At 40.0% G+C, this 12064-nt stretch overlaps 1 protein-coding gene across 5 annotated transcripts in view; it reads left to right on the top strand.

Annotated features, from left to right (window-relative positions):
- Positions 1–12064, top strand: part of RERE (arginine-glutamic acid dipeptide repeats) — a 201357-nt gene that overhangs the window by 85636 nt on the left and 103657 nt on the right. Inside the window, exon 1 of one of the 5 annotated variants that reach the window (XM_085298979.1) lies at positions 4645–4825. The exons of the other annotated variants lie outside the window; for them this stretch is intronic. Within the exon in view, the coding sequence (XP_085155105.1) occupies positions 4800–4825 (26 nt within the window). The 5' untranslated portion in view covers positions 4645–4799. Of the gene's footprint in view, positions 1–4644; positions 4826–12064 lie in introns of those variants that run through there. 5 annotated transcript variants of the gene reach the window in all.

Raw genomic sequence — 12064 nt, 5'->3', positions numbered from 1 at the left:
TATTAAAACATTTGTGTAATATTTGTGTCTTACTGAAGCAGTCTGAAAAGGTGAGGCATGTATTAAGTTTGTCATGATACACCTTGCTGGCATTCAACGTCATACATGGACCCCTTATTTAATTTTGTCACTTTTATTTAATGTGCTTTAATTTTGAGGGAGTGAGTGTTAAATGAACTATTTGTATTAGTGTTCAAGTTCTGTGTTTAATGGATGTCTTCTCTTGTGAAATTCCATTTGTGTGGGTCAAAGTTATCAGTGCAGTTTTAAACCCACTTTCTGCATAGAAGTAGTAGCCGTTAATTCTTCTGGCTATTAGAAAATCACTGAGCCTGAAAAGATCAATGAAATGAGAAAGYGAAGCACTTAAGTGGTCAGCTAATTTCTCAAAACAGCTAGCTCTCAAAATGTGTGTTTTTCTTCATAGTTTTTAAATGCTAGCTCTTTGSTCTGTGCTTTTTGTCTTGAACAGTGAGGAGGGTTTGAAAAAGGAGCTGAGTTTAGATTGTTTGGCTGATTTTGTTTTGTATATTTGGTACTGCATCACAATGCACACTGACTGCTGAATTCCAGATATATTTGGCTTGTTTTAAAAGTATTGTAAAACATATTCCAAGATGAACTGTTAGCGATTTGTCAGGAAAAACAAATTTTAGTCTTAAACTTGATACATTTTTCTAATGTAGTGTTTTGTTTCATACAGAAAGGGTAGAAAATGTTAGTAGTGGCTTGAAGTAATAGTAGGTTGGAGATGAGGTTCTAAATGCTACCATGTGTAATGTGTGATAGGATACATTCTTAGACCAAACACTCTTGAGCTATGGATTGCATCCAGAAAGAWACATTTTTGCTGATGGTCCTGATTTGTGTTCAGTAAAAGATACCCATACTGAATTGATAGTTGTATCATGTATGTAATTTGTCTTAGCTTGCTCCACTGTTGAAGAAAAGCCTCTTTGATAGGATTCTTAAATGCAGCTCACTGTGTTGGGATTCTGTTTTTTTATGTTTTCATGTCTTCTATTTAAAWAACAACAACAAAAAGAAACCTAAACCTCCCAAAAGACCCAGAAACCTGGGGTGGTAGATGCGTGATGACAGAAGCCCTTTTGTTCTTGGAGTACATAGAGCTGAAGGAAGGCATATTTTGTCCTTTATTTTCTGTGTGAAAGCTTGCTTGAYTATAGATTTGACCACAGAAATACCTACCATGGTCCTGCTGATCGTTCTGAGGTCTCAAAGTGGTAGAACTTGTGGGCTTTACAGTGCATATCAAGCTAGGTTTGTTCTACAAATTTTGGTAAGTGTTTGCATGAGGTACTTCAGTAATTTGCACATCAATGAGAAAATTCTGATGGTGGAATAGGAGCTTAATCTTAAAGCTAGATACTGAGGTTTTATCACCTTGAATTGAGTGTTAATTAAGCTAGTAAATAGAGTTGAAGTATTTTCCTTTCTCCCAATAATGTGGAATATATCCACTAAAAGTATAGCCATCTGAGAAAGAACATTCATTCTATGCAGAGTACTTCAAAATAATCACATAAAGTTTTTGCRAAGTGAGAGAGATATGACAAAGGGACTTGAGTGAGAGAACCTATGCATTAAATATATATATRTGWGTGTGTATTTATTTATTTTATCCCCTTTCGTGCCCAGTGGATTCCCAGGTCTCTGTTAAGGGAGAATTTTGTGTCTGTCTTCAGAGAAAGGACTGCTCTGACAACGGAATCCCATTAAAACCTTTGGGTTCCACAAATGGCAGGATGAGAAGCCACACTTTAGCAAAGACRGAGTGGTTTCCTAGTACTGTAATAATTACATTTCATAACTGAAATTTATATTTTAAATATTGTTTGGCAGCTATATTCACTTTGAAAAAATACTCATCTTGCCATTTTGTGTAGTATGACTGTATGTGCACAAGTGGAATGTGTTGGGAAATAATTACGGAAATTGCTGAGCACCCTCATTTCATGTCAGTAGGTTTTGCCAAGGTGCTGCAGTGCCTTGCAGTGTTAGCAGATTGCTTAAAATAGATGAGGGGAGGAAAAAAAAAAGAATCCACACCAAACTGGATTTAGAGAAATGGATGTATAACTTCCCTGGATTCTGCTTACTGGCAATCCACRCTTAATTAAGCTGTTTGGATTGTGTTACTTTCCCCTGTCCATTTCTCAGCTTATCTCTGAAATAGAGGGTAGCATAAAAGCTGAGAATCTTTTTCACATTCATGTTGGTGACCAACTGCTAAACGGTTGAGAGGGTGGAAGGGTGTTCTTTTTTATTTCTGTTTTCATTTTCTATTTTTAATTTATGGGATTTCCTTACCATTTCAGAAGCTGAAACTTCTACTTTACTGATGGGCTTACCAGCCTGGATGTAACTTTACAGAAATTACTCCCCCCCCCCCCCCAAAAAAAAAGAAAAAAAAAATAAGTGCATGTGTGGTGGGGTTGATGCAAGCATTTCAGCTTGAAATTAATTTTGAAGTGAGTTCAGATGAAATGAAGATAAGATAATTTTGTGCTTGTAAATGTATTTACTTGAAAGCAGTCAGCTGGCAAAGGCAGTGCAGCATGTTTGGAGTAGTTATCCTTTACTAGTGTCATCTGGGAGAATTGGATCAGTCTTGTTCTGAATCTGTTGCCTTCCTCTCGCATTTGAGTTCATTTTTTTTTTTTATAACAGAAGTGTTAAGTGATGTTTTTTTGCTTTTCTTTAAAGCAGTTTATCAAACTTCATTGTGTTCCTGGAACTTTTAAATAAACACATAGCTGTGCTTTTTTAAAAAAAAACATACAGGAACTTCTATCATGTTTTTTTCTTTTTTTGACAGACCCCAAGTGTGAACCAAGTGCCTCCTTCCTGTGTATTAGGGAATGGCTCCTTCAGATAAATGAGTTTTAGTAGCAGTAGATATTTTCAGCAGAACCTGGGCAGCTGTTTTTGAATTATTACTCCCGGCCAGTGAAAGAACCAGACTTTGGTGAAAGTTCCCAAAAGGGTCGGGTATGAGGATGGGTTGGACCATGAGGAAGCTTGAAGATTGATGGTAAATGAAGGTATATGAAGGTGTATCCACATATGATAACATTTTTCTTACAGGGCTGTTCTGTGAGAGATAAAAGTATTTGGGATTTAAACACACTTTCATTGTTTCTTTGAGCTAATACAATTGAAGAAGGTTTAGATGTCTTGTGTAGAAAAATCATCTCCATGCACACCTTTTTTTCCAATTTTGAAAGCTATCAGTGCACATGGTACTCTTGGAAGAAATGTCATAACATTGTATAATAAATGCAACTTACATGAACTCTTCAGTTAAAATTTTTATAAACTTATTCAGGAAATAATCCTGAATGAACTAAAGATGTGGTAAAGTTCCTATTAATGGCAGCAGAGAAGCGCAGGAGTAGATGTGGTATTGAGCGCAGCGTTTTAACTCTGAAATTCATCGTCTTGCAGGATCAACTCGGTCCCATGTCTTTCTAGTGCAGGCTAACGGTGTGTTGCGTGGTGGAAAGTATTAGTATTATGTAAAACCTTAATAAAGCTGCTCCTTGGCTCCACGCACGTGTTAAATTTAAGCAYCTTTGCTCACCTGCTCGGGGAAGCTGCGTTTTTCCGTTCCCCCCGTTTGCGCGACTGCGCGAGCTGTGCGTGCGACGGCTGCGGAGGTGCTGCCGTTCCGGGGGCTCGGCGCGAAACGCCTGCGCTGCAGCGCGCCGGGGGCTGTGTTCGAGCGCGGGGCTCGGTCCGCGGTCCGCGACGGGCCTTGTGCTGTGGCGGTGTTGCTTAGTCTGCGTTTATCTTTTCAGCTGCGAAATTTGGAAAATATTTAATCCTYCTCTGACTTTAGCAGTAAATTCAAGCACCTCAACTGCTCTGAAGTGGAGGCAGGCTTTCTAAGGAAAGCATTTCCTGCYGTAGGAGGAAAGGCTGCCTCGTATATGTAGGCAGCTAAGAATTTTCTTGTAGATTAAATTGATAAYAAAAACAGCAGAAGATCAACTATGATGAAGGAGGTTAGAGCAGAGAGTCAAGTCTGGATCAGTTGGGATTTACCCCGTGGTCTCTRGTGCTTGTAAACGGCCGTGGCGAGGTTGCTGAGAACTGATCTTGTCGTTTAAACATTCCTATGTATTGAAATAGGRATGGATTAAAATATTTCAAGAATCTGTTTGCTGCTTTATTTCCTGACAAGTAGATTGTTTATTAAAATGTGAAGCTCCTGTTTAGATCTGTGAAAGCCTGTAAGTCGTCATTAAGCAAGTTTTTCTTTCTTTCTTTTTTTTTTTTTTTTAATAAACACAATTGAGGCAGGGAAAAAAAGCTGCTGTTGTTGCCGTGGGGGTGTTTTGCTTGGAGAAGATATAAAAGAAATGCTGGAGCACAAATCCCTGGACTTTGCGTTGCTCTGCTCCCAGGCGTTGGCTGTATCAGATCCCCTAGCGAAGGCCCCACTTCCCTGCACACTAGCTTGGTATGCAGGAGCTGCAGAGTCTGTTCAGTGTGCTTTATTTACGGAAACAGCAGGGTTGAGATTGATTGCGCTGTAAGACAGTGTGTGGATGAGGGAGGGTCACAGCACATGCTCAGTCCTGTCAGTCCGAGGGCGAAGTTTCTGCGTTCTGCGTGCAGGCTTAGGTCATAGCACAAGCTCAGTGAAAGCTCTCCGAGGTCTCTCAGACTGCATGTGCCTCCATTTTGAGTTGGTAGAGTGGAAAAGGCAGAGTTTTAGCTGTTAAATAGAGGGTTCAGGAATACATCTAAACCCACAAGAGCCTGTCATAGTCATGGATGATCCATTCAGCCCCTGCAGGTAGGCTACATCACTCTGGCCTCCCCGAAACAATGATGATTTTTGCTGTTGTTTGTGACTTCTGAAATGTTTATGAAATCATTTCATTATTATTGCATGTTCCTCAGAACCTTGTAATCACATCAGCTTTGCTGCGCAGCTGTTCGTGCGGTGCATGAGGGCACTGAGCAGGGGATCTGCTGGCTCAGGGGTGCATGTAGCAAAACGCGGAAGCTGTGTGGGTTTATTTTTTATTTTATTTCCCCTTCGTGGTGGAGTTTTAATTTCAGTTGTGCTGTCTGCATGCCAACCTTACGGCAGGTCTGTAGGGAGCTGCAGAGGCAGTCTGCAAGACGCAGTGTTACCTAAGTGGCTAGAAATGTTTGGGCCTGCAACAGACTGTTTAGATAATGTTTCAGGAAGGTCGTAGATCAGCAGCCATTGGTTGCTCTGAGGGTGGGTGGTCCTCCTTTTGATTGAGGGCCTATTTGTGAGAGCAGTGATAGTTCTGATATTTCCTCAAGTATTTAAAAGAAATGCAGTGAGCACAGTTCTGCTTGCTTGTCACCATCATGTGCAAGAAACACATGCATCTAAAATGTAGTAGTGTTGCCTTATGCATTGAGAAGCTTGTTACCTGACAGCTGTGTAAGCTGTACTTGTGTCTGTTTTACTGAGCTAGCAAAATACTTAAGCTTTTTTAGACTGGGTATCTGAATAAAATAGAGGACTCGGGCTCTACAGTTTTGTATAATGATGCTGTGATTGTTACAGATTTTGAGATCCGTGTAGGAACAGATTTTGAGACCCGTATGGGAACAGGTAAAGCAATCAGTGATTTGTCACTGTTAAATATAAATCTGGGAGGACTTTGGAGTTTTAAATGAGTGGCCATAAACTTGATTTTGTAGTAGATTCTTGTTCATGGCAATGTTGGAACTCGCGCAGAACTGAGGGAAATGTGGGTGCTTTCGGACAGGGACCTCTGCCTGTCCCAACGGTTTGCAGACCTGATCTCAGCACCCCAGAGTTTTCTGCTGCAGGGGAATGTTTCAGCAGGATAATTTGTCTGCCAGTTACCTAAGTGGATTGAATTTGAAGGCARCAGGGTGGTTTCTGGTGCATATAGTGACACCTGGAACTTCATAGCTGATGGTTGACTTTTAGTCTTGCTCACTATGGGCATTCATTCRCTTTTGCAGTGTGCAGCACTGGGACTACCTTTCTTCCACTCTTGCAAGAGGCTGAGGAATGAATTATGGATAAGACCACTTWTTTTTTGCCCATATTAGTACCATGTCTGTGTCTGTAGGACATCTGAAATATTGTTCCCTTTTCTCACATCCTATAATAGCTATAGAACGTAAGAATTGAGAGAGTTTATGGCTGAAGCAAAAYAATGCTAATGATTATAGAGCGTAGTTCTGTTAAACTTCAATCTGGCTGTATCACTCCATACTTGAATGCGATGTCGCTGTAGGCCCAGGCTTTAGAAACATTCCTATTGCTAATAAAGGAGCTACTTGAATACAAGAATATGGCACAGCACTGCAAGAATACAGGGGTATGGTACTTTGTGCCCTTGCYATTTGTTTTATAACTTTACTCATAAGAAGATGCATTTGGGAAGGGGAAGGTCCAAAGCAGTATGCTTGGTGCTGKTCTTCGGTGATAATGTAGGCACACATTTAAAAAAGAATTGAAGAAAAATACTACTTTTTTACTTGAAATGAAAATACAGTCATGCTTATTTTTTTGAGTATCACAGTAACATAAAATAGCACAAGGGTGGGGAATAGAAACATCTAAGTCATAACAAACCAAAAATTGTCTGTCAAACAACAGTATTGTGTTTGACAAAACAAAAATACTGTTAGAGCAATATGGCAAATAAGGCATTCTTTGCTGAGTCAATGGCACATGAGAATTTGTGAATGTGATGTGGTTCTTAGCTCCCAGAACTCSCCTTTGGAGGATGCCTCTGGTATCAGTGCTGGGGCAGTGTATGATCAGATTGTTCCTGCCCCAAGGAACGTACAGTTCTTCCCCCCTCCCCCCCCTTTGAATAATGAGAAAATATTAAGTACTCCCCTATGGTCCTATGTGTGACACTGTAGATCGTCATTGTTTGAGATCTCAGTTTCTCCTTTCACTCTGTTGTACTTCAAAACAGATGTCCGTAACCTGTATTGCCAGCTCTGGGCAGTAAGTGTGCCAGCTGAAAATGAAAGCTTTGCTTGGGTGCGGGTGCTGTTACACTTTGGTAGTAGCATAGTTGGAGGTGGGAGTTTCTGAGAGCTGCGTCTACCTTAAGTTACTTGTGGCGCTGGCAAGGTATTGAATATGCTGGAAAAATTCTCTATCCCTAATATATGTTGCTTGTAAAACAGTGACATTCTGGTACTGCTAAAATCACAGGTAGTCCAGTTACTGAACTTCAGAGATCATTTAGTATAATTAACTGTTTGAACTTAAGATCAGAGCATTGGTACATATATTCCTTACTTCAAGATAAACAAAACTAGAAAACCAATGTTAAAGATGATCAGTAGAATCTGCAATCAAAATTCTAATGTGGAGACAGTGTTTGTTTCTTTACAGTAACTTGTGTCTCAGAACAACCCTACCATAATCAATTCCTTTCTACCTTTTTAGCAGAAAATAATATTTTTAGGATTATAAAATCTTATTTTTGAGATATAAACCTGATGCAAAATTAAGTCAGTAAATAGTATTATCTTGGAAAAGCTTTTCCTGTTTGACTTCCTGCAACTTCTGCAACTACTTCCTCCTTCAAATAGCAATATGGATGTCTAGAGTACTGAGTTATCTACTTCCTTAAAAGTCTACCTCTGCAATCAGTCAGCAGGTTTGAGCTTGTACTGAAGTTACAAATGTTGGTACATGTTTTCCGTTCTTGCTTTAGGTTAAGTAATCACTAAAATGTCCCCATATAAGTTTGTTTGCCCTGAACTTTCTTGTTAAAGAAACATAGGTTTGATTATCCACTCAGAGCACAAAATTGCTTATGCATTTTTTAACTGTAATGCACTGCACTGCAACAGGTTATAAACAAAACTGTTATCCTGTTTAATGGCCAGCTTCTGATTTTACTTTCTTAACAACAAATTATTTTCTATTAGAAAAGTGATTTTTTTTAATCCCTCCCTCCAATTCAAATGGAAACTGGCCGCATGGAATTGGGTAACTTGGAGTAAAATTTTTGGTGGTAAGAAATAAGTGTTGGAACAAGTTACCAAGCCATTGTTTAGTCTAAGGTGAGATAAGATATCCTCCTGATGTGATGGAAAATAAGATAATATTACTGTAATTCACTGTTTTTAAGCAAGGATTGCTGCTGCTATTACTCTTAGGCAACTAACACTCCTGCAGATTTTTTGGGGTTAGAGGTTGAATGGCCTSAATCTGACTGTCCCTTTTCTTTTAGAACTGCATAGTATGAAAACATAACAGGCATGAAAATACTGTTGAGTCTGCCTCAGGATCCATTTGACTCGATAAACACTTTCAACAGTGACTGTAAGCAAATGCTGTGAGATGGATATGGATAGGACTGGCATGATAAAGTTTTACTGTTTGTGAGCAGTCCATTTTGCATCATAGTGATGAAATATTATGTTGTCTTTAGGACTGTGGAGCAGTAAATACTTCTAAAGTTCTATTTCTTTATAGTTAAAGATTTACAGACAGATTGTGTACTGTGTGTAGAGGAGGAGTATGGCAAGGGAAGTTCTGAATTTTGCTTTGTGAGTGTGCAAAATAAATAACGTCCGACTGAACTGATCTTTTGAATATGATGCCAGTCATACTGTGAGACCCTGATAAGCTATTTTTTAACTAGCTGAAGTGGGAATGGAGTAATTTTCTTCTAATTTTGCTTCTCTAGAGATAGAGCAGACTGATCCTTTCCAGATGATTTTAAAACTGCTTCTAAAGAACTTTTTTTTCCTTCATCTTGATATTGGAGCATTTGCATAAAGGAATATTTAAAAAAAACTTTTCCTTGAGATTCTCCTTCCTACCTACCTCTTCAGGTTTATATTAACTTTACAGAAATCATAAAGATCTAGACATTGCATAGAATTGTGTGCTACAGTAAGGCAACTGATTGTCTTGCTGGTAATACAGCCTTTTTGACTATGTCACTATAAAGAGCAAGATAGTAATTTATAATCTGATCTGTCTGTAAGGAAGTTTCATGTGAAGATTGATCAGTTTGTATTTAGCTTATACCTCAAAATGGTGACTTTCCTGCCCATGAATGAAACTAGATGTATTTGTTTCTGGCTGGGTTTTAGTAATCCATTGATGTTCTCAATGAGTTTCATAAATAATTTTGTATCTAGGAATTATTGTCGTGTTACAGGTTAATGTTTCATACATAAAATCTGTATGTAGCTTTAGTGGTATTCCTTTGTTAATCTTTTGCCATGCAAAAATCTGTCCTCCTTCCAGTACTGTTTCTTAGTTAACAATCTGTATTCATAGTCTGATGGTTGAATTTGTAAGGTAATCACTATTTTGGTCATCCCTCAGGTCCTGACTTCAGACAGCTTTGTCCCTTCCTACAAACTCTATTCTAGGATGCTGAGAGTACCTTACACTGATAGTGCTACTGATTTACGTGCTGAAACTTCCTTTACACTGTCAGGTTTGCCTTAGTTATATTCATGTGTTGCAATAGAGTGTGTTTTCTGGAGAGTGGGTTTCCAAAGCCCTTTACAGAGAGCTCTGGAGAGGACCAGAAAAAATGAGAGTCAAGTAGTAGCTGGGGGATTAAACCTCTCTAAAACCCCTTTTCTGTTGAAACATCCATCTAGTTTAGTTGCAAATTACCTCAATATACAGAATCAGAAATAATTATGCAAAAGGATGGTTGGATAGGTAGCACAAAACACTGTCCTGTATATGTAGGGTTTTTAGAACTTTACAGAATCRTAGAATTGGTAAGGTTGGAAGGGATCTCTGGAGATCATCTAGTGCAACCTCGCTGCTCAGCAGGGTCACCTACAGCATGTTAGACAGGGTTGCATCCAGGCGGGCCTTGAAGATCTCCAGAGCAGGAGACTCCACAGCCCCTCTGGGCAACCTGGTCCAGTGCTCCGTCACTCTCACAGGGAAGAAATTCCCCCTCATGTTCAGGCAGAACTTCCTGACCTTCAGTTTCTGCCCTTTGCCTCTTGTCCTGTCACACGGGACAACTGAAAAGAGTTTGTCCCCATCCCCTTGACACCCTCCCTTCAGGTACTTACACACATTGATCAGATCCCCCCTCAGTCTGCTCTTCCCCAGGCTGAACCAGCCCAGCTCTCGCAGCTGTTCCATTAACAGTAGCACCAGTTATTTTTTTGCTTCTGAGCTGTTGCTGGCTTAGTAGCAGTCTTCAGAAAGCCAGTGGCAGTACAGTACATGAACTGAGTGCATGCTGACCACAGCAGAACAAAATCAAACCTTTGTGTCCCATTTTGGGTGAAATGAACTGACGAACATGGTTGAGTAGGATTCTGCTGTGGTTCTGCCTTTTTCACCCCTCATTTTAGGCATGTAAGTCAGCATAAAAAAATGTACAATCACTGCGTAGCATGTTTCTTGCTGAACTTTAGTAGTAAAAAGGAAAACGTGAAAGAATCAATATCACGATTTCTAAGATTATACCTCGTATGTACGATCCCTGACCTCAAAAGCCTGCCGTAAATAAGCACCCTGCCTGGTCGCTTTCAGAAGCCTGGATTCCCAGCAAAGAGCCTTCAGTAAAGGTGCTGGGTAAAGAACTAACTYGCCTCATGTCAAAGATAGCACAAAGGTAGGGTGGTGCAGAAAAGCGTTATGCATAAATCTACAATTGTGTTTTGCCAGTGCCTCCAGASTCTTGACTTCTGCTGCTCTTCCAGCCTTGACTCCTGTAAGGTTTTGGCAATATGGTAATAGCAGTTGGGGTTGCAAGTCCYGATTCTGAGCTTGTCCACAAAGCTGAGCTAGTATACTTCATTGCAGCTCAAACTCTCTCATCATTGCAGTTCTTCTGTTGCCACGTTTTGGTCCCTAATGATACCACCATTCTGCATTAATTTCATAGGCAAAGACAACTGATTGTGCCATTTTTGTATAAATGTACAAATTTGATGCACGGTGAAGGCAAGAAGACAGATGAGTAAACAGAGAGGGCTGAGTTTGTTTGCGTTAGAAATCACGCAGGGACTGTTGCTGCCAGCCTTACTCCTTGTTTGTCCTTCTTGCTAATGCTGGTGAACTAAAGCTCTGCACCACCATGTACTGTCTCCTCTTGCTTTCTCAGCCTTGTCTGAACTGCTTTCTCTCAGTGGTGCTGCTTTTGGCCTTGAACCTCTAACCTCCCTGTGCTTTAGGATTGAAGGGACAAAGCTTTGGTGAACTTAACATCCTGTCTTCTCTCCCAACTGTTTGGAACAAGCCGCTCTCGGATTAGAGACTGCTTGTGTTTTGCCCTGCTCTGCTATGGAGACTTCTTGCCTTTTTGATATTCAGTCACAGGCTTCCATCTCCTTTCTGACCAGCCCCTGTTTACGTCGCAGAATACAACGTTGCCATGGCAACAGGTTACTTTTCAAAGGGAACATCTTGTCATTATATTTAATCCACTGCAGCTGAAGAGGACTGAAATATTAAGTTGTTGTTGCTATGGATACTGCTTTGTTACATCAGTTTCTTTTGTGTCAGATTTCATATTCAGCGTTGGGTCCTCTTTTTTTCCCTTTCCCATAGAATAAACACAGAGCGCCTTTCCATTATTATTGTAATTGCTTTCCACCAATATAATTTAGCTTATAAGTCTACAGTGCATTTTAGTTTCCATAGCAAGAATTTTCTTTCCATTTGCAACCCATTCCTGGGGAGTGGAAACTGTCTAAAAAGTGTTTAACGGACTGTGTGCTCTTGCGGAGCAATCAGCTCTGTGGCTTTTAAAAGTGTGATGCAGTGCAGTCTGAAAGAGCTTTCTGTCCCTTCAACAAATACCTGCTGCGCAGCAGCTGAATTCTTTTGTCACTCCAGTTGCTTACCTTTGGGGCAGGCATGTAATCAGGGAATGGTAATAGAGTGATGAAAAAGTACAGAGAAATATTTCTCTTTTGGCCTGTAATTTGCATAGGAAGAATAATGGTAGGATAGTCATACTGGCTTTTCCCAGTTAACTCCACGTGAGTGTGGTGAATGCGTTTAGGAGCATTAAGTCCCATCCAGACTTTGCTCCCATCTTTGCAA

The sequence above is a fragment of the Rhea americana genome, unplaced genomic scaffold (genome assembly GCF_003343005.1).
Source record: "Rhea americana isolate MKP2758 unplaced genomic scaffold, rheAme1 scaffold_143, whole genome shotgun sequence".
Taxonomy (NCBI): domain Eukaryota; kingdom Metazoa; phylum Chordata; class Aves; order Rheiformes; family Rheidae; genus Rhea; species Rhea americana.
The sequence above is the reverse complement of the archived record's forward strand: the minus strand, read 5'-3'. Positions and strand labels throughout refer to the sequence as shown.